Raw genomic sequence first — 23,283 nt, 5'->3', positions numbered from 1 at the left:
AATGTTCTTTAAATTTATTTGCCCATCTCACAAATTTGTTAAATAATCTCTTTCTCAATTGCCTACTATCAGAAAATACTTTAAATTAAATAATAATGGTTGCGGTACACATTAAAATCAATGGGATACAGCTGAAACAGAGATCTAGAAGATAGACAGGAACATACACTTAACAAAAATAGAAGGAAAGAATCATACAAGCATAAATAGTTGATCGTTAATCTTAAGAAAAATAAATTGATGAGAATATTGAAAACATATTAAAATATTGAAAAATAGAAATAGGCAAAATACTTTTGATAAATATGAAATACTTTAATTATCATAGGTGAAAAAAGAAAACTTGACATTACCAATAACCTTTAATGAAGTTTTATTCACCCAAACATCTCCATGAATTGATAACAAAATGTCAGACTCTTGAAATCATTGCCATGATTTCCTGGAGTATGCTGACAGAAAGCTTTAGGTGAAGTAGAGCATACACTATAATAGGAGAAAGTAAGATCAAGGGATAATAAAGTGCTGAATGCTGCCAGATGCTTCTAAACTCCCCCGTCAGTCAAGCAGGACATGCTTCATTTTCATATTATGAAAAAATAAGATATTTCTGATGTATCGCAGTTTAACAAGAGCTTAACTGTGAGCTTACAAAGGTGTCTTTATATGTGATTATATAGCTAAAGCCAGGCTGTGCAATGCATTAAAGTGGGTGCATAACATCCATTTAAATATCCCTAAACAGTACAGATAAGCTAGAAAATAAAAATTCTATTGGAGTTTCAAGCTTTAAATAGCACACTATAAATACTAATGATTATATTTAATGCTTATATTGGCCAAGTGTCAGTACCAAATTGATTATTAACTAAATATAATTCTACTTCTGGCTAATAAGATTCCATTGGCAGAAAATTTGTGAGGGTTTTAATGCAATACTAATGTATTTGATCATATATATCAATTTTTATTTAATGCATGTAATTAAGAGGGTGTAATTCTATTAAAACTTTCTAAAGGCTCAAAATAATTTAAATCAATATTACATAAATTATAAAAAATTTGTTAAACAAAAAATATACAAAAAAACTACAAGAAAGTCTATGAGAATACAAGCCAAAAGTTCTATTGTTTAATGTAACTGTTACACAGTTGAAAAGTATAATATCTGCATACAAGAAAATCATAATTAATATGTGATGATTTATGAAACAGTTATTGAATTTTTCTATTGATTCTATTTTAATCATATAAATTGTTATTTTTAAACTAAAAGCCTAATTTTAATATTTTTATGTTTAATTTTTATTATAAAATTAATTATATTTTTAATATTTTTTAGTGGCACAAATACAATTATGCCCACCTCCACCTCAGATTCCCAATTCTCGCAATATGACAACCACATTGAATTATCAGGATGGAGAAAAAGTATCTCTTCTTTGCCAAGAAAATTATCTAATTAAAGAAGGAGAAGAAATTACATGCAAAGATGGAAGATGGCAGTCAATACCACACTGTGTTGGTCAGTAGTGTGTAATTTGTTTTACATAATTCTTTCAAATGAGGTTAATATTCTCTTGTGCTTCATGTAAACAAGAGAAGTTCTTTCTCTATATCTGTTACTTTATCCTGACAAAATAAATTAGGACCTAGGCACATTAATCAATCACCACTCTTTCAGTTTTTTGAACAAAATACAGCCAAATGTTTGGAATGTTTTGTAAATATCAGATAACATTTCCATTCATGCATATTTCAATTGTCATGATGAACAAGACATGAATGAAGAGGATTATTGAACAAGAGGATGGTAACATATATATGGTAGAGGAATATATCTTTGCAAGTTTCTAATAAGTTTTTGTTTTTAAATAATTTTATTTGTTCAAATTATACTCACTTTAGAATCCAAAATAGTGTTTGATTTTATATTTCAATTTAAGTATTTTATTTGTTTTTGACCCTTTGATTTTCATTCTTCATTTAGAAAAAATTCCATGTTCACAACCACCTCAGATAGAACATGGAACAATTAATTCATCCAGGTCTTCACAAGAAAGTTATGCACATGGGACTAAATTGAGTTATACTTGTGAATATGGTTTCTGGCTATCTGAAGAAAATGAAATAACATGCTACATGGGAAAATGGAGTTCTCCACCTCAGTGTGAAGGTTAGGACAATATGAATACTCAATTTCTGCTTACAGTAGAATTCATTAAAAATAATCTCTTGTTATCAAATGAGGGGAAAGAATAATTGAGATTACTGACTATATGAAATTATTTATGCATTATGCCATTAAAATACTTTTTGCATGATTGAATCTACTCTATTTATGTTAATTTTATTTGTTCATGATAGAGTCACTCTTTATTCTGTCATTAAAAAATAATATCTAGTGAAATTAAACTTGTCTGTATTATTCTCATGCTGCCATAAAGGACTGCCCAATAATGGGTAATTTATATATATATATATATATAAAAGTTTAATTGGCTCACTGTTCTGCATGGCTGAGGAGGTCTTAGGAAACTTACAATCATGGTGGTAGGAGAAGCAAACGCATGATGGCAGGAAGGAGAAGTTCTGACCAAACAGGGAAAAGCCTCTTATAAAACCATTAGATCTCATGAGAACACACTCACTATCCCAAGAACAGAAGCATGGGGATAACTGCTCCCATTATTCATGTATTTTCTACTAGGTCCCTCACACAAAACGTGGAGATCATGGAAACTACAATTCAAATTGATATTTGGTTGGGGATACAGTCAAATCCTATCATTCCACTGTGTCGCATACCAAGTCTATTGTCCTCACAATTCAAAACACAATCATGCCTTCCCAACAGTCCGCCAAATCTTAACTTATTCCAGCATTAACTCAAAAGTTCATGTCCAAAGTCTCATCTGAGACAAGGCAAGTTCTTTCTGCCCATGAGCCTGTAAAACCAAAGCAAGCTAGTTATCTCCTAGGTACAATGGGGATACAGACATTGGGTAAATGCTTCCATTCCAAAAGGGAGGAAATGGCTGAAATAAAGTGGCTACATGCCTGATGGAAGTCTGAAATTTAATAGGGCAGTCATTAAACCTTAAAGTTCCAAGATTATCTCCTTTGACTCCATGTCTCACATTCAGGTCATGCCAATGCAAGAGGTGGGCTCCCACAGCCTTGGGCAGATGTGGTTTGTCCCCCTCCCAGCTGCTTCCATGGGCTTGCATTGAGTGTCTGTGGCTTTTCCAGGAGCACAGTGCAAGCTATCGATAGATCTACCATTCTGGGGTTTCAAAAATTGTGCCCCTGTTTTCACAATTCCACAAGACAGTGCCCCAGTGGGGACTCTGTGTGAGGGCTCTGACCCCATGTTTCCTTTTCTCAATGGCCTACCAGAGGTTCTCCATGTGGGCTCAACCCTGCGGCAAACTTCTGCCTGGACATCCAGGTATTTTCATATATCCTCTGCAACCTAGTTGTAGGTTCCCATACCTCAATTCTTGACTTGTGTGCACCCACAAGGCCAAGACTACATGTAATCCACCAAGGCTTGGGGTTTTCACCCACTGAGGCAAAGGACCAAGCTGCATGTTAGCCCCTTTTAGCCACAGCTGGAGCTGAAGCAGCTGGGATACAGGACACCATGTCCTCAGGCTGCATAGAGCAGCTGGGACCTGATCCAGGTCCATCAAACCATTTTTCCCTCCTGGGCTTCTGGGTCTGTGATGGGTAGGGGTGGCATGAAGGCCTCAGACATGCCCTGGAAATATTTTCCCCATTGTCTTGGTGATTAACATTTGGCTTATTATTTTTGCAAATTTCTGCAGCAGGCTTGAATTTCTCTCCAGAAAATGAAGTTTTATTTTCTATTGCATTTACAGGCTGCAAATTTTTCAAACTTTTATGCTGTGCTTCCTCTTGAGCTCTTTGCCACTTAGAAATTTATTCTGCTGTATACCCTAAATCATCTCTCTCAAGTTCAAAGTTCCACAGATCTCTAGGGCAGGGCAATATGCCACTAGTCTCTTAGCATAACAGAAGTGATCTGTACTCCAGTTTACAACAAGTTCCTCATCTTCATCTGAGACAACCTCATCCTGGACTTCATTGTCCATGTCACTATAAGCATTTTGGTCAAAGCCATTCAGCAAGCCTCTAGGAAGTGCCAAACATTCCCACATCTTCTTGTCTTCTGAGGCCTCCAATTCCCTAGGAAGTCCCAAGCATTTTCACATTCTCCTGTCTCCTTCTGACCCTTCCAAATTGTTCTAACTCCTGCCTGTTATCCAGTTCCAAAGTTGCTTCCACATTTTGGTTATCTTTACAGCAACACCCTACTCTCTGCAGTACCAATTTACTGTATTAGTCTGTTACCATACTGCTCTAAAGAACTACCAAAGACTGCATAATTTATAAAGGAAAGAGGTGTAATTGACTCCCAATTCCACAAGGCTGGGAGGCCTCAGGAAACTCTCAACCATGGTTGAAGGGTAAGCAAACATGTCCTTCTTCACATGATGACAGGAAGGAGAAGTGCAAAGAAAAGACAGAAAAGCTCCTTATAAAACCATCAGATCTCAGGAGAACTCACGCAGTATCATGAGAACAGCAGCAGAGGAATAATCGCCCTGATGATTCCATTTTCTCCCATCGGGTCCCATCCACAACACATGTAGATTATGACAATTGCAATTCAAGATGAGATTTGAGTGGGGACACACCTAAACCTGTTCTGCAAGTTGTCATGTTTGCTTTGCCACTATGTTTTAAAACTTCTTTTACATTCTTCCCACAATGCCCCTTCTGATTTTCTACAATACATTATGTTTTACCTGGAACCGTTAAACCTCAATATGTATCTTATTATCACTAGTAAGTTTACAGAGGCATTGCTTACCAAGGCATTGAAGATATCTTTCTGAAATATATTGCTACTTTTAGTTTCAAGTCCTTCCTCAGTTGGTGACAGTCGGATAGATAGACAGACACCAGAAGGCTGGTTTTAGGAAACATTTGTGTAGTTCTCTGTGATGTCTTAGTAGCTCCTGTATTGTATATTTTCAAATGAAACTACTTAATATAAAAACAGGCACATAAAATTAAATTTCTGAGTTAGTGAAACCTGAATTCATTGTTTTTTATTTTTTAGGCCTTCCTTGTAAATCTCCACCTGAGATTTCTCATGGTGTTGTAGCTCACACCTCAGACAGTTATCAGTATGGAGAAGAAGTTACGTACAAATGTTCTGAAGGTTTTGGAATTGATGGACCTCCAATTGCAAAATGCTTAGGAGAAAAATGGTCTCACCCTCCATCATGCATAAGTATGGTGTATTGAGTTTATTATATATACGATAAATATTCTTCATTCAAAGTGTACGTCTTACCAATAAGAAAGAAAACAGTGACTCTAGAATTTCATAAGGTTTTCTTGAATATTCTAGATTGTTGTGGGAAATTATAAGTCTAGTAATTAAAACATTTGACTTCATAAGCCAAATTGGTTCATTTTCACATCATCTTGTGTGAACTTTAAGCATCCTCTGATGTATAGTCTCAGACTTCTCATCTCTGTTCTTAGGGCACAACTGCCTCTACTCATCAATCTCATCATTCTTCAATCTTCTGTCAGTTTATCAACAATCTCCCTATAAGTATATTTTCTAAAATATTTACAAAATTATTATAAGTATTTCACATTTGACAGGAGCAAAACATTTGGAAATAATACATACAATACATGCATAATTGGTGTATTATTCCGTTCTCACACTGCTGTAAAGAACTTCCTGAGACTGGGTAATTTATAAGAGAAAAAATTTTAATTGGTCACAGTTTTGCATGGCTGAGGAGGGGTCATGAAACTTACAATTACCATTGAAGGGGAAGCAAGCACCTTCTTCACAAGGTGGCAGGAGAGAGAGGAGTGAGCAAAGGAGGAACTTCCAAACACTTATTAAACCATCAGATCTTGTAAGAACTCACTCACTATTATGAGAACAGCATGTGGGAAACTGCCTCCATGATCCAATCACCTCCCACCAGGTCTCTCTCTCAACACCTGGGGATTATAATTCAAGATGAGATTTGGGTGGGGACACAAAGCCTAACCATATCAGGTGGCAAGTATGGACAAAAAATAATGTGAAACAAAAAATGTGTAATCTCAAGTGCTACGGCTACCAATATCTCTTGAGGCTTCTAATATCCTTCCTATCTTGTATTTTTAATAGATTTAGAAGAATTTAATGTAATTAAGAGAAAATGGCTAGTGTATTTTCTCAAGTTATAAGAAAAATGTTGTACAGTATTCATTGATTCTATATATCGCTATTATTAGAATACATTACATTCATTGTATATAACCTGTTTTTAAAGATTTACTGAATAAATACATATTTTTCCTATTTCAGAAACAGATTGCCTCAGTTTACCTAGCTTTGAAAATGCCAAACCCATGGGAGAGAAGAAGGATTCATATAAGTCTGGTGAGCAAGTGACTTATACTTGTGCAACAAATTACAAAATGGATGGACCCAGTACTGTAACATGCATTAATAGCAGATGGACAGGAAGGCCAACATGCAGAGGTACTTTGATGAATTTTAAAAATTTATTTATGTAATGCATGGGCCCGGCCCAGTGACTCACACCGGTAATCCCAACACTTTGGGAGGCCAAGGTGAGTGGATCACTTCAGGTCAGGAGTTCAAGACCAGCCTGGCCAGCATGGTGAAAACCCGTCTCTACTAGAAATACAAAAAAATTGCGGGGCATGGTGACATACATCTGAAGTCCCAGCTACTCAGGAGGCTGAGGCAGGAGAATCACTTGAACCAGGGAGGTGAAGACTGAAGTGGCCCAAGATTGCGCCACTACATTCCACCCAGGGTGACAGAGCGAGATTCCATCTACAAAAAATAAATACATATAAAAATAAATATATAAGTACAATTTATTTACATAGACTGTCTTAGGCAATAAAATATAGAATTGCCTCTAACATCGTTAAAATGGACATAAATTAAGTTTTTTAGGGCAGGACAAAGTGGGCATATGCCTAAAAATAAAAAGATGGAACTGAGTATTTGATGATTAATCTTAGCTCAATAATTCTCAAAGTGCAGTTGCTAAACCGGTGGCATCATCATCTTCTTGGAGATTGTTTGAAATGAAAGTAAAATTCCATGAGCTCATTCTAGACATACAGAATCAAAAGTCTCGAAATAGAACCCTGAAACTGTTTTACCAACCCCTCGAGGAAATTCTATGCACACTTCTGTGTGAAAAGCATTGCTATAGCCTGTTATTACTACACATGAACATGAAACTCTCTGATGAATTTTGCATTGTTCAGCATAGTATCCTTATTCATTGGCAATTAAAATATCTGAAGTTATTTTTATTATTGTAGAAGTATTTTCTTTTACTTTTCCACATCTCCAATTTAGATCCTTTGATTAACCATCCTTCCTCTCTTTTAACTTGGGTCATTTTCAAAATGTGTTTTTAATTCTTTGCTTATTCGCTAAGAAAATGTCTATTTGTGTTTATTTTTAAGAGGCTAAAATGTATAAGCAGGATGATTGCAAAGCACAATCCAATACCACATAATCTGTATATGCTGACTTTTTTTGCATTTTATGAATTAATGTTAAATAAATAGAAATGATAATATTTGTTGTACTCAAACTTAAAGAGAGATATCCAGGAAAACTTTAATTTACACAGGTTTCCAGAAGGAAAAAAAAAAAAGGTCTAACAATGTTCTAGCATAGGATGAAGAAGAAATTTAAAACATCAAAGCTTGTACCTTACAAAAAATAGTTTTATGTCTCTTCCTCAATGTTACATTTAAATTTATCAAAATCAACAAAATATTTGATAAGACATTATCTACTTATTTTAAATTTATCTTGAAATATATTTGTAATTGTATTAGTTGATTGGCTACTCAAAACGAACACGAGGTGGAACCACTTCTTTTTTCCTATTCAGACACTTCCTGTGTGGATCCGCCCTCAGTAAAAAATGCTCATATAGTGTCGAGACAGATGAGTAAATATGCATCTGGTGAGAGAGTACGTTATGAATGTAGGAGCCCTTATGAAATGTTTGGGGATGAAGAAGTGATGTGCGTAAACGGAAACTGGACAGAACCACCTCAATGCAAAGGTAGAGTATTATATTTCCTTTAATATTTTGGGGGAGTATAGCAAGGTTAAAATATGTTGATTTAAATAAAAAGAGGTAATTTTTATTAATAGATTTTTCAAATGCAAATAAAATGATTGATGGTGCTTAAAATTCAATTCTTCTTGTGAACAGAGCACAAGTAATAGCGTATATTATTTTCGAGAAAGATTCAGCCAAATTAAAAGACTTGGAACCTGAAAAAAAAAGTATCTTAAGCATTACAACACTTAGCTCTTCTCAGGAATACATGTAATAAAAGATACATTATGTGCATTTGACAGTCATAAGTGGTGTGCATTCTAAGATATGGAATAGGCAGTTGAAGAGAGATCATAGATTGTGATATAAATATGGGCATCTTCAGTATATAGATTTTATTTCAAGGTGTGTGACTGTATTTATAAAAAAAAAAAGTCTAATCACACATTCCTGGGTCATTCTAATATGTAGACATGAAGTAAGGGAAACCAACAAAGGAAATTGTATCTTACCCACTTTTATTTTTTAAAATTAATGTTGGGTTTTTTTTCACTATTTTACTTAGACTCTACCTATATTTTATATTGAAGTGAGTCTTCCATTCATCATCTGTTAACTGATGAACTTGGACCATTTACACTTAGAATAATTATTGATACATAAGACTTAAGCCCTTGTCATTTATTTGTTTCTGTGTGTTTCCTCTCAGTTTCAGTTCTATTTCCCTATTCTTCTGTCCGGGGAAAATTATTAAGGAGATTAATTTTGATTCATATGTATTGTGTATTGTTTTTGATTGTATCTCCTGTATAGCTTTTCTCTTCCTTTTAAAAAATTGTTGCTCTAGCTAATACTATATACATGTAATAATATATTACTCTCTACTGGTAGTGACATTAAAATCTTCAATTGGAATATGGAAACCATATTTTCATGTAGATCCATTTATACTCTCCACATTTTAAGTATAAATGCCATTAGTATTTTCTGTACATACGTTGAGCACCATATTAAACTCATTTGCTTCAAACATCAAACATAATGGAAAAAATTTATGAGGAAAAAGATATCCTGTTATATTGACTCCTCTTTTTATCCATTGTAATATTCTATTTTTTTCAGTATCCTAAAGTCTCAGGCTCTTATTTTTATCATTTTATTTTAATTTGAAGAATTCCTTTATTAATCTTTAGGCACAGGTCTACTGGAGACAAATTCTCCTGGTTTCCTTGTCTCTAAGAATGTCTGTATTTACCCCTTTACTTGTAAAGGATAGTGTCACTGGATATAAAATTTGAAGTTGACAGCTCTTTAAACACTTGAAAACTGTACCACATGGTTATAGATGAAAAGCTCACCATCACTGTAATTGTTGATCCCCTCAAGGAAAGGCATGGATTTGTATAGTTGCTTTCAATATTTTTTTCTTTTTTTAAGTAGTTTTTAAAAAAATGTATGCTGCTATAAATTCCAGTGTGTTTATAATCTTTGGAGTTCACTCAACTTCTTAAATATAAGTTTATGCCTTATGGTAAAAATGGGAAGTTTTCAGGCATCACTTTATTTATGCATTTTTCCAGCCCAATATTCTTTCTCTTCTATTTCTGCATCTGCATTATTTGTTTTTGTATTTTTCTGACTGTCTCAGCTCAGTTTTTTGTTTTCAGTCTATTTTCGGAGCAGGAATTGTATATTGCTCTTTCTTCAAGTTCACAGATTTATTTGGCTGTCAGCTCCCAATGTATTATTAAGTATATTCATTGTTTTTAAAGAATGTTTAACATACTTTTCCATTTTATAATTCATATGGGATTTTTAAAAACCATTATCAATTTAAAGACCTCTGTCCTTTAGTGTTACTCCAAAGAATGTTGAATATAAAATAAGAAACTTCCTCTGTCATAGTTTTCTAGTTTAACATATATTCATTCAGAAAGACATTTCTTAATCCTTTTCTACTGTAAGCAGCAATATTTGGTAATATTGTATGTGTTCTTTCAGTAAGGAGAAAAGAACTTAAATACATTACTTCCAATTTCAAGGGTTAAAATTTCTTCCAGGATTCATTTCTTTCACCAGAAATCATAAAACTGTTGATATTATATAAAGTGCTGTGTTTGTATTTGCCTTACTTGAACTCATAGTTTGATTTTCTCTCATAATAAATCAAATGATGAAATGATGTTTTTTAGATTCTACAGGAAAATGTGGGCCCCCTCCACCTATTGACAATGGAGACACTACTTCATTCCCATTGTCAGTATATGCTCCAGATTCATCAGTTGAGTACAAATGCCAGGACTTGTATCAACTTGAGGGTAACAAGCGAATAACATGTAGAAACGGACAATGGTCAGATCCACCAAAATGCTTACGTAAGTACTTTAATATCCACATGGACCCAGGAAAAATCAATGTGATGAGTCTGAAATTTCACTCTTTGTAACAAAATAATCACAGATTATTGAACAATCATTCTGTTGAATGCTTGCCTACCAAATATTTATGTTAGAAAGTAAAGTTTAGAAATTTTTCTCTTTAAGGCTGGGCGCAGTGGCTCACATCTGTAATCCCAGCAGTTTGGGAGGCCGAGGTGGGCAGATCAGGAGGTCAGGAGATCAAGACCATCCTGGCTAACATGGTGAAACTCCGTCTCTACTAAAAAATACAAAATAATAATAATAACTGGGTATGGTGATGGACAACTGTAGTCTCAGCTAGTCAGTAGTCTGAGGCAGGAAAATGGTATGAACATAGGAGGCAGAGCTTTCAGTGAACCAAGATGGTGCCACTGTACTCCAGGCTGCGAGAAAGAATGAGACTCCATCTCATTAAAAACAAAAATAAAGAGAAGTTTAGAGAAAAAAGAGTAAAAAGAAATGAACAAAACCTCCAAGAAATAAGGGACTATGTGAAAAGACCGAATCTACATCTGTCTGGTGTACCTGAAAGTGACGGAGAGAATGGAACCAAGTTGGAAAACACTGTGTATGGTATTATGCAGGAGAACTTCCCCAACCTAGCAGGGCAGGCCAACATTCAAATTCAGGAAATACAGAGAATGCCACTAAGATAATCGTTGAGAAGAGCAACTCCAACACACATAATTGTCAGATTCACCAAAGTTGAAATGAAGGAAAACATGTTAATGGCAGTGAGAGAGAAAGGTCGGGTTACCCACAAAGGGAAGCCCATCAGCCTAACAGCAGATCTATCAGCAGAAACTCTACAAACCAGAAGCGAGTGGGGGCCAACATTCAACATTCTTAAAGGAAAGAATTTTCAACTCAGAATTCCATATCCAGCCCAACTAAGTTTCATAAGTGAAGGAGAAATAAAATCCTTTACAGAGAAGCAAACGTTTAGAGATGTTTTCACCACCAGGCCTGCCCTACAAGAGCTCCTGAAGGAAGCACCAAACATGGAAAGGAACAACTGGTACTGGCCATTGAAAAAACATGCTAAAATGTAAAGACCATCGATGCTAGGAAAAAACTGCATCAACTAACGAGCAAAATAACCAGCTAATACCACAATGACAGGATCAAGTTCACACATAACAATATGAACCTTAAATGTAAATGGACTAAATGCTCCAATTAAAAGACACAGACTGGCAAATTGGATAGAGTCAAGATGCATCAGTTTACTGTATTCAGGAGACCCATCTCACATGCAGAGACACACATAGGCTCAAAATAAAGGGAGGGAGGAAGATCTACCAAGCAAATAGAAAACAAAAAAAGCAGGGGTTGCAATCTTAGTCTCTATTAATACAGAATTTAAAGCAACAAAGATGAAAAGAGACAAAGAAGGTCATTACATAATGGTAAGGAATCAGTTCAAAAAGAAGAGCTAACTATCCTAAATATATATGCACCCAATACAGGAGCACCCAGATTCATAAAGCAAGTCCTTAGAGACTTACAAAGAGACTTAGACTCCCACAAAATAATGGGAGACTTTAACACCCTACTGTCAACATTAGACAGATCAATGAGGCAGAAAGTTAACAAAGATATCTGGGAATTGAACTGAGCTCTGCACCAAGCTGACCTAACAGACATCTACAGAACTCTCCACCCCAAAGCAACACAATATACATTCTTCTCAGCACCACATCACACTCATTCCAAAACTGACCACATAGTTGGAAGTAAAGCACTCCTCAGCAAATGTAAATGAACAGAATTTATAACAAACTGTTTATCAGACCACAGTGCAATCAAACTAGAACTCAGAATTAAGAAACACAATCATAACTGCTCAAATACAGGGAAACTGAACAGCCTGCTGCTGAATGACTACAGCATACATAATGAAATGAAGGTAGCAATAAAGATGTTCTTTGAAATCAATGAGAACAAAGATACAACATACCAGAATCTCTGGGACACATTTAAAGCAGTGTGTAGCGGGAAATTTATAGCACTAAATGCCCACAGAGGAAAGCGGGAAAGATTTAAAATTGACATCCTAACATTATAATTAAAAGAACTAGAGAAGCAAGAGCAAACACATTGGAAAGCTAGGAGAAGGCAAGATATAACTAAGATCAGAGCAGAACTGAAGGAGAGAGAGACACAAAAAGCCCTTCAAAAACTCAGTGAATCCAGGATCTGGTTTTCTGAAAAGAGAAATACAATGGATAGACTGCTAGCAAGACTAATAAAGAAGAAAAGAGAGAAGAATCCAATAGACACAATAAAAAATGATAAAGGGGATATGACCCCCAACCCCACAGAAATAAAAACTATCATCTGAAAATACTCTAAACACCTCTGTAAAAATAAACTAGAAAACCTAGAAGAAATGGATAAATTCCTGGACACATACACCCTTCCAAGACTAAACCAGGAAGTAGTTGAATCCCTGAATGGATCAATAACAGGCTCTGAAATTGAGGCAATAATTAATAGCCTACCAACCAAAAAAAGTCCAGGACGAGAGGGATTCACAACTGAATTCCACCAGAGGTACAAGGAGGAACTGGTACCATTCTCTGAAACTATTCTAATCAATAGAAAAAGAGGGAGTCCTCGTCAACTCATTTTATGAAGCTAACATCATCCTGTTATCAAAGCCTGGCAAAAACACAACAAAAAAAGAGAATTTTAGACCAATATCCCTGATGAACATCTATGCAAAAATCCTCAGTAAAATACTGGCAAACCGAATCCAGCAGCACATCAAAAAGCTTATTCACCATGATCAAGTGGGCTTCATCTCTGGGAGGCAAGGCTGGTTCAATATACTCAAATCAATGAATGCAATCCAGCATATAAACAGAACCAAAGACAAAAACCACATGATTATCTCAAGAGATACAGAAAACGCCTTTGACAAAATTCAACAGCCCTTCATGCTAAAAACTCTCAATAAATTCCGTATTGATGGAACATATCTCAAAATAATAAGAGCTACTTATGACAAACCCACAGCCAATATCATACCGAATGGGCAAAAACTGGAAGCATTCAATTTGAAAACGGGCACAAGACAGTGATGCCCTCTCTCACCACTCCTATTCAATATAATGTTGGAATTTCTGGCCAGGGCAATCAGGCAGGAGAAAGAAATAAAGGGTATTAGATTAGGAAAAGAGAAAGTCAAATTGTCCCCATTTGCAGATGACATGATGGTATATTTTGAAAACCCCATCGTCTCAGCCCAAAATCTCCTAAAGCTGTTAAGCAACTTCAGCAAAGTCTCAGGATACAAAATGAAGGTGCAAAAATTGCAAGCATTCTTATACACGAATAACAGACAAACAGAGAGCCAAATCATGAGTGAACTCCCATTCACAATGGCTTCAAAGAGAATGAAATACCTAGGAATCCAACTTACAAGGGATGTGAAGGACCTCTTCAATGAGAGCTACAAACCACTGCTCAATGGAATAAAAGAGGACACAAACAAATGGAAGAACATGCCATTCTCGCAGATAAGAAGAATCAATATCGTGAAAATGGCCATACCGCCCAAGGTAATTTATAGATTCAATACCATCCCCATTAAGCTACCAATGACTTTCTTCTCACAGAACTAGAAAGAACTACTTTAAAGTTCACATGGAACCAAAATAGAGCCTGCATTGCCAAGACAATCCTAAGCCAAAAAAACAAAGCTGGAGGCATCACGCTACCTGATTTCAAACTATACTGCAAGGCTACAGTAACCAAAACATCATGGAACTGACACCAAAACAGAGATATAGACCAATGGAACAGAACAGAGGCCTCAGAAATAATACCACACATCTACAACCATCTGTTCTTTGACAAACCTGATAAAAACAAGAAATAGTGAAAGGATTCCCTATTTAATTAATGGTGCTAGGAAAACTGGCTAGCCATATGTAGAAAGATGAAACTGGATCCCTTCCTTACACCTTGTACAAAAATTAATTCAAGATGAATTAGAGACTTAAGTGTTAGATCAAAGCCATAAAAACCCTAGAAGAAAACCTGGGCAACACCAATCAGCACATAGGCATGGGTAGGGATTTCATGTTTAAAACACCAAAAGCAATGGCAAGAAAAGTCAAAATTGACAAATTGGATCTAATTAAACTGAAAAGCCTCTGCACAGCAAAGGAAACTACCATCAGAGTGAACAGGCAACCTACAGAATGGGAGAAAATTTTTGCAATCTACTCATCTGAGAAAGGGCTAATATGCAGAACCTACAAATAACTCAAAAAATGTATGAGAAAAAAATAACCAACCTCATCAAAAAGTGGGCAAAGAATAGGAACGGACACTTCTCCAAAGAAGACATTTATGCAGCCTACAGACACATGAAAAAATGATCATCATCACTCACCATCAGAGAAATGCAAATCAAATCCACAATGAGATACCACCTCACACCAGTTAGAATGGCGATTATTAAAAAGTCAGGAAGCAACAGGTGCTGGAGAGGATGTAGAGAAATAGGAACACTTTTACAGTGTTGGTGGGACTGTAAACTAGTTCAACCATTATGGAAGACAGTGTGGCAATTACTCAAAGATCTAGAACTAGAAATACTATTTGACCCAGCCATCCCATTACTGGGTATATACCCAAGGATTATAAATCATGCTGCTATAAAGACACATGCACACGTATGTTTATTGGGGCACTATTCACAATAGCAAACACTTGGAACCAACCCAAATGTCCATCAATGACAGACTGGATTAAGAAAATGTGGGGCTGGGCAAGGTGGCTCAAGCCTGTAATCCCAGCATTTTGGGAGGCTGGAACGGGTGGATCACGAGGTCAGGAGATCGAGACCATCCTGGCTAACACGGTGAAACCCCATCTCTACTAAAAAAATACAAAAAACTAGCTGGGCGAAGTGGCGGGCGCCTGCAGTCCCAGCTACTCAGGAGGCTGAGGCAGGAGAATGGCGTAAACCCGGGAGGCGGAGCTGCAGGGAGCTGAGATCCCTCCACTGCACTCCAGTCTGGGCGACAGAGCGAGACTCAGTCTCAAAAAGAAGAAAAAAAGAAACTGTGTCACATGTACACCATGGAATACCATGCAGCCATAAAAAGGATGAGTTCATGTCCTTTGTAGGGTCTTGGATGCAGCTGGAAAACGTCATTCTCAGCAAGCTATCACAGGAACAGAAAACCAAACACCGCATGTTCTCACTCATAGGTGGAAATTGAACAATGAGAACACTTGGACACAGGATGGGAAACATCACACACTGGGGCCTGTCCTGGGGTGGGGGAAGTGGGGAGGGATAGCATTAGGAGATATACCTAATGTAAATGACGAGTTAATGAGTGCAACACACCAACATGGCACATGTTTACATATGTAACAAATCTGCCCATTGTGCACATGTAACCTAGAACTTAAAGTATAATAAAAATAAATAAAAATAATTTTTCTTATTATATTTATATTTTATTTTAAAGCATTTTGTTGACATATAAAAATATATTTTCATGTTTGACAATATGCTGTTTTGCTATATTTATACTACAGTGATAACCACAGTCAAATTAATTAGCACATTATTCATCACCTATGCTTGCCATTGGGTGCAGGTGGGTGTGTGCGTATGTGTGTGTGTGTGTTTGTGGTGAGGACATTTAAAATCTGCTTTCTTACCAATTTTCAAATAAACAATACAATATTATTAACTATAAATATCACTAGATCTCTGTGTTTGATTCCAAGTTCTTATTCATATTATAGCAGAAAGTTTGTACTCTTTGACCAATATCTTAATTAAACAAAAGCATCAATGATAAGTTCTAAAATGCAGGGATCCTAAAATGACAACTGATGTAATGAATCTTTGATAACACACCTCTAATTCTCAAGCATTAAACACAGAACTTCATTTTCACATCGATTACCATTTTAACTTTATTTAAATCAATATGATGTTTTTACATAGTCAGTTTGGATAGTATTTTGAGAAATAATTCCTCAACCATCCTGACTACTTGAAAACCTGAAAGTCTATGAAGATTTGCATACTACTTAATGTTTTATGTTTACTGTTTTCTATTTTCAGATGCATGTGTTATATCCCCAGAAATTATGGAAAAATATAACATAACATTGAAATGGAAAGCCGAAGAGAAACTTTATTCGAGAACAGGTGAACCAGTTGAATTTAGGTGTAGATCTGGATATTATCTTTCATCAAACTCTCACCCGTTGCGAACAACATGTCAGGATGGGAAACTGAAGTATCCAACTTGTGTAAAAAGACATTATCGATCATAAAATGCACACCTTTATTCAGAACTTTAGTATTAAATCAGTTCTCAATTTCATTTTTTAAGTATTGTTTTACTCCTTTTTATTCATTAGTACATTTTCGGGTTAATTTGTGTAAATGTAATTATAATCTGAGACCGGTGGCTCTCATCTTTAAAGCACCATATTAAAACTTGGAAAACTAACTGTTGTGTCTAGTTCATAAAATTTTTGTGGCAAGAAATTAGATGCAATTTTTCCGACTTTATTTCTGTTCATCACTCTTAAATCTCTCAAAGCTTCCTTCATAGCTTCTGAGGCTCATTATTTTACAGTAAATGGAAAACATATCATTGTCTCTGGTTTCCAAATTATATAACTTTACAAAGAGGTAAAAACCAAGTCAAGTCTCAACTCATGTTGGAAATAAAATAAAAGTAATTACTATTTATCAATACATAAATTCACCAAAACTGATGAAATGTAGATACTTCTATCAGATGTCAATCTAGCACACATAATAATGCAAACTAATCATAAAGAGGAATTAAAATGTAATTTGGTATATGAATATTATGACATAAACATACAAAAAATAACAATATAGTATCAGTTATAACATACTTGTGTGCACTCACCTGCAAACACGGAAACACAATACTTTTGCCCTGAATTAATGTCTTAGAAAAAATATTGCCAGTAAATTTAAAACTATAGATAAATGTGTGTGTGTGTGTGTATATATATATGTGTGTGTGTGTATATACATATATGTGTGTGTGTGTGTGTGTGTGTGTGTTTAGAGATAGTAGGGGTAAACGTTATGGTTTAATTCCTTTGTATATATCAGCATTCTCTGAATTTTCTACTTTTAACATATATCAGTTTTGAAACAAAAGCACAATTTATTTTAAAATAATGAGTCTAACAAGCAAGGCTGTGCATGTTGAGAATGATAAAGATGTCATTGGTAATGATCTTAACATCAAATAGCCTCAACTATATTTGGAGTAGAAGAGTTCTGAGTTTTGGAAATTTCAATAATAAGGTTCTGAAATGTAGTTTTTATATTCATTCATTTTAATCAGCACTAGTTAGGTAAAATCATTTTTGACTAGGAACATTTTAAACTCATAAAGGAGGTGAAGCCATTATATGAAAAGTAAAGATATCAAAAATACAACACAAATATGATTTAATGCTACCTTATTACATCTTATTGTGTAAAATCAGGTGGCTTATATACTTAGGCTGTCCCCTTGTTAGTGATCCTGATTTAGATAAATTACTTGAGTTGAGGAAAGCCAGATTTCAAAAACCTCAAGGACATTTGTTATAATTAGCAAGTTATGTTGACAGCAGTGTTAACACTTAGGAATATACATTTATTCCTAAATTGTTTTAGTACATTTGGGCCACTTTAAGAAATTACCATAAACTGGCTAATTTATAAAAACTAGAAATTTATTTCACACAGTTTTAGAGGCTGAGATTTTCAAGCTTAAGATGCCAACTGATTTGATGTCTTGTAAGGGCTTGCTCCCTGTTTACTGGTGCCTTCCCGCTATGGTGCCTTCCCACTCTGTCCTTACAATGTGGAAAGGGCAGGGGAGTTCCATGACTCTTCTTTGTAAAAAGACTAATCCAGTCTCTGAGGGTGGGATCCTCATGACCTAATCACCTAAAAAGGACTCACTTTCTGATACTATCACCATAGTGATGAGGATGTAACATACAAATTTTGAAGGGGCACTACCATGCAGACCATAGCACAGCATAGGGATAAACAAATAGGTTCCATGTAAATGGAAACCAAAAGAAAGCAGGGTGGCTATACTAACATTAACTAAAATCAAATTTTAAGTCAAACCTGTAAAAAGAAACAAGGAAGGTCATTATATAGTAATAAAGGAGTCAATTCACAAATAGATTGTAACTATTGCAAGTATATACGCACTCAACATGGGAGCAATGAAACCTATAAAGCAAACATTAATACATCTAAAGGAAGAAATAGACAACAATGAAATAATAGTAGGGGACTTCAATACCCCACGTTCAACAATGGATAGACAGTCTATACAGAAATCAATAAAAAATTGGACTTGAACTATATGCTAGAACAAATGGACCTATCAGACCTACATAGAACATTCCATTTGACAACAGTAGAATAAACATTCTTCTCAAGTACACAAGGTACAGTCTCCAATATAGATCTTATGTTGGGCCACAAAACAAGTCTTAAACATTTTTAAAAAGATTGAAATTACATACAAATTTTTTAAGCTTTGTGATATGAAACTGGAAAACCACAGCAGAAGAAATGTTAGGAAATTCACAAATACATGGAAATTAAACATGATCCTGAACAACCAATGGAGCAATGAAGAAATTCAAAGGGAAATTTAAAAATATCTTGAGACAAACAAAAATGGAAAAGCAACATACTAAAAAGCATATGGTATGCAACAAAAGCAGTTTAAAGGAAGGTTTAGAGACATGAATGACTCCATGAAGATCCCAATAAAGCAAGTATCTTTGTATCTCTGGAAACTAGAAAATGAAAAAAAAAAATTAACCCAAAGGTGGTGGGAAAAACAACAACAACAACAACAACAAAAACAATAAGGTACAGAACAGAAAAAAAAAAAAAAAACAGGCTGGAAAAATAATAGTGAGGATCCACAAAACTTGAAGTTGGCTTTTGAAAACATAAATGAGATTGACAAAACTTTAGCTGAACTAAAACAAAGAGAAGGAACAAACAAATAAACTTATAAATGAAAGAGGAAACATTGTAACTGATAACACAGAAATACCAAAAACCAGAAGAGACCACCATGAACAGTTATATGCCAACAATAACTGTTGGATAACCTAGTGGAAACAGACACATTCGTAGCCACCCACAACCCACTAAGATTACTGAAGCATAAAGAAATACAAAATTAATTCAGAACAGTAATGAGTAAGAAAAATGAACAAGTAATAAAAAGTGTATCATCAAGAAAAAAGAGAGAAAAAAACTAGTGGCTTCACGACGGATGGAATCCTAGCAAACATTTAAAGAATCAACACTAATCCTTCTCAAATTCTGTCAAGAAATTTAAGAGTGAACTCTCAGTTTTATTATATGAGGTCAAAATCACACTGACACCAAAGCCACACATGAATACTACAAAAAAATTATAGGTCAATATTCTTCATGAATATAGAGACAAAAATGCTCAACAAAACACTTGCAAAGTGAACACAACACACTAAAAGGATCATTCACCATAATGAAAGGGGGTGTATATCTGGGATGTAAAGATAGTACACATACACCAATCAATTACTGTTCCACACCAAACTGAAAGAACGAAACACAGAAGTTGTATATTCATCTCAATAGATAAAGAAAAGACATTTAACAAAAATCAACATCCTTTCATGATAAAAAGTCTCAACAAATTAGGCAGAAAAGAAATTACCCCAAGACAATAAAGGCTGTATATCACAAGCTCACTATATATCACAAGTTCACATTTAAAATTATACTCAAGAGTGAAAAGTTGAAACATTTTTCTCTATGATCAGAAAAAAAAGAAAAAAACAAAAACAAAGAGGCTCAATCTCACCACTTCTGTTCAACATAGTGCTGGAAATTCTGGCTAGAGCTATTAGGCCTGGAAATTGGATAAGAAGACAGTTGTCTCTGTTTGCAGATGACATGATCTCATTATATATACACAGAAAACCCAAGGACTTCACCAAACCCTGCTAAAACTAATAACCAATTCAGTAAAGTTGCAGTGTACAAAATCTACAGACAGAGTCAGTTACATTTCTATACACTAACAGCAAACTATTGAAATAAGAAATTGAAAAAAAATAAAATTTACAATAGCATCAAAAATAATAAAATACTTGAGACTAAATCAAAGCAAGGAGATGAGAGTCCTGTACTCCGAAAACTAGAAAATATTGATTAAAGAAATTGAAGAAAACACAAATGAAAAGATGTCCTGTCTTCAAGGATCGAAAGAATCAATATTATAAAATTGTCTTCAATACTTAAACCTCCAGATTCCATGCAATATTGTCAGTACTCTAAACACATCTTTCACAGAAATGGAAAAAAAATTAAATTAATATAGAACAAGAGACACCAAATAGCTAAAGCAGCCTTACAAGAGAAAAAAGCTAGAGACAGCACACTATCATGCTCTCTGGTTTCAAATTACACTACAAATCTGTAATAATCAGAACAGTTTAGTCCTGACACAAAAAAGATACATAGACAGAATTAAAAGCTCCTAAACAAACTCATGCATATATAAAGGCACTTGATAATATTCATGGAAAATTGAATTAAAATAAGAAAATTTAAAAAATACAGTTTATTTCTTAACATAAGCTCCATCAAGTTCAACACACATTTGTAAACAGTGATACAAGCCATTTAGTCCATCCCTAAAATATCGATAGTTCTGAGAATATAGCCATGTTAAGCAGTCTTTTTTACGTAATTAACTGAAACAATGGGTACCTTTTGTAAGATTTTTTTAAATTAGGCAGAAGAAAAAAGTCAGGGGAAGGCAAATCAGGACTGTAATATAGGAATGCTCAATGATTTCCCATAAAAATCCTCACAAAACTGTTTTCGTTTGATGAGAGGAAGGGGCAGGAGCATTGTTCTGGTGGAGGAGGACTCTCTGATGAAGTTTTCCTGGGCATTTTTCTGCTAAAGCTTTGAAAACTTTCTCAAAACATTCTCTTAAGAAGTATATGTTATTCTTTGGCCTTCCAGAAACTCAACAAGTGAAATGCCTTGGCCATCTCACAGACTGTTGCCGTGATGTTTTTGCCTGACTGTTCTGCTTTTGTTTTCATTGGACCACTTCCACCTTTGCTGTGTCATTTCTTCGATTATGCTTGGTATTCAGGATCATACTGATAAACCCATGTTTCAGCTTTTGTTACAGATCTTTGAAGAAATGTTTCAGGTTCTTGTTCCCACTTGTTTAATACACTTTCCATTAAAAACTGTTCTCTTGTTGGCCGGGTGCCGTGCCTCATGCCTGTAATCCCAGCACTTTGGGAGGCCGAAGTGGGCGCATCACCAGGTCAGGAGATCAAGACCATCTTGGCTAACAGGGTGAAACCCCGTCTCTACTAAAAATAAAATAATTATCCAGGTGAGGTGGCAGATGCCTGAAGTCCCAGCTACTGGAGAGGCTGAGGAAGGAGAATGGTGGGAACCGGGAGCCAGAGCTTCCAGTGAACTGAGATTGCCCCACAACACTCCAACCTGGGCAATCCAGGGAGATTCCGTCTCAAAAACAAACAAACAAACAAAAAACAAAAAAGCACTATTCTCTTGTCTACTACACTTCATCTGGGTGCAATGGTCTTGGCTCTCATTGAATGAAAATTTTGCTTTAACATTATTTTTTCCATCAGAACTTGTAAGGTTAACTAATTATGGTGTTGACTATTAATTCTGCTCTCAATCGTCAGTTCTCTTTAATCCAGGTATGAGCAAAATTATTTTTTTCTCCCAAATTAGTGTGGCTAATCTGCCGCTGTGGGCTTCATTCTTAGCATTGTCTTGCCTCTGCCTAAAATGAGTTATCTCTTTGTCAACTGCTGACTTCTTTTGGGGTTTCGTCTCTATAAATTTTTCAGTAATTTCACTGGTGCTCTGTGACAACTGTTTCTTAGGATGTGGAAAAAAGGAAACACTTTTACATTATGAGTGGGAATGAAGATTGTTACAGTCATTGTAGAAAACTCTATAGAGGTTCCTCAAAATATTAAACATAGAACTATCGTAGGATTCAGCAATTTCACTTCTGGCTGTATAAACAAAGAAAATGAAATCAGTATGTCAAATAAATATCTGCACTATTACGTGTTTTGCAGGATTGTTCACAATAGCTACAATATGGGAACAACTTATGTTTCTGTCAAAGGTGATTAAATAAAATAAAGAAAATGCAGTGCATGTATACAGTGCAACACATTAAATTGTGCCTTTAAAAAGAAGGCAAATCTACCTTTTTTCACAACATTGACAAACACAGCAGATATTAAGTAAGTGAAGTAAACAAGACACAAAAAGACAAGTGCTGCATGATGTCATTTATATGTGGAATCTAAAAAACACCTGAGCCCATAGAAACAGAGAGTAGAAGTGTAGTTAGCAGGGGTTGCACAGTGGGAGAAATGGAGAGATGTCAGTCAGGGGATGCAAGTTATAAGATGAATAAGTTCTGGAGACCTGGTGTAAAGCATGGTGACTATAGATATTAATAATATATTATATACTTGAAATATACTTGAAATTACAAAGACAATAGTTCTTAAGTGTTCTGATGTCAATCACACACACAAAAGGTAACTAGGGG

The 23,283-nt window shown here is 35.2% G+C and overlaps 1 protein-coding gene across 2 annotated transcripts in view; it reads left to right on the top strand.

The window, feature by feature from the left end:
* The window catches only part of CFH (complement factor H), a 113,716-nt gene extending 96,622 nt beyond the window's left edge, over positions 1-17,094 (top strand). Inside the window, exons 16-22 of one of the 2 annotated variants that reach the window (XM_050782512.1) lie at positions 1,343-1,525; positions 1,991-2,176; positions 5,153-5,326; positions 6,416-6,592; positions 8,001-8,177; positions 10,370-10,552; positions 16,701-17,094. In XM_050782512.1, the coding sequence (XP_050638469.1) occupies positions 1,343-1,525; positions 1,991-2,176; positions 5,153-5,326; positions 6,416-6,592; positions 8,001-8,177; positions 10,370-10,552; positions 16,701-16,915 (1,295 nt within the window). In that variant the 3' untranslated portion in view covers positions 16,916-17,094. The remainder of the gene's footprint in view (positions 1-1,342; positions 1,526-1,990; positions 2,177-5,152; positions 5,327-6,415; positions 6,593-8,000; positions 8,178-10,369; positions 10,553-16,700) is intronic. The other variant, XM_050782513.1, reaches the window with a different exon arrangement.
* The last annotated feature ends 6,189 nt before the right edge of the window (positions 17,095-23,283 follow it).

The sequence above is a fragment of the Macaca thibetana genome, chromosome 1 (genome assembly GCF_024542745.1).
Source record: "Macaca thibetana thibetana isolate TM-01 chromosome 1, ASM2454274v1, whole genome shotgun sequence".
Classification (NCBI taxonomy): domain Eukaryota; kingdom Metazoa; phylum Chordata; class Mammalia; order Primates; family Cercopithecidae; genus Macaca; species Macaca thibetana.
The sequence above is the reverse complement of the archived record's forward strand: the minus strand, read 5'-3'. Positions and strand labels throughout refer to the sequence as shown.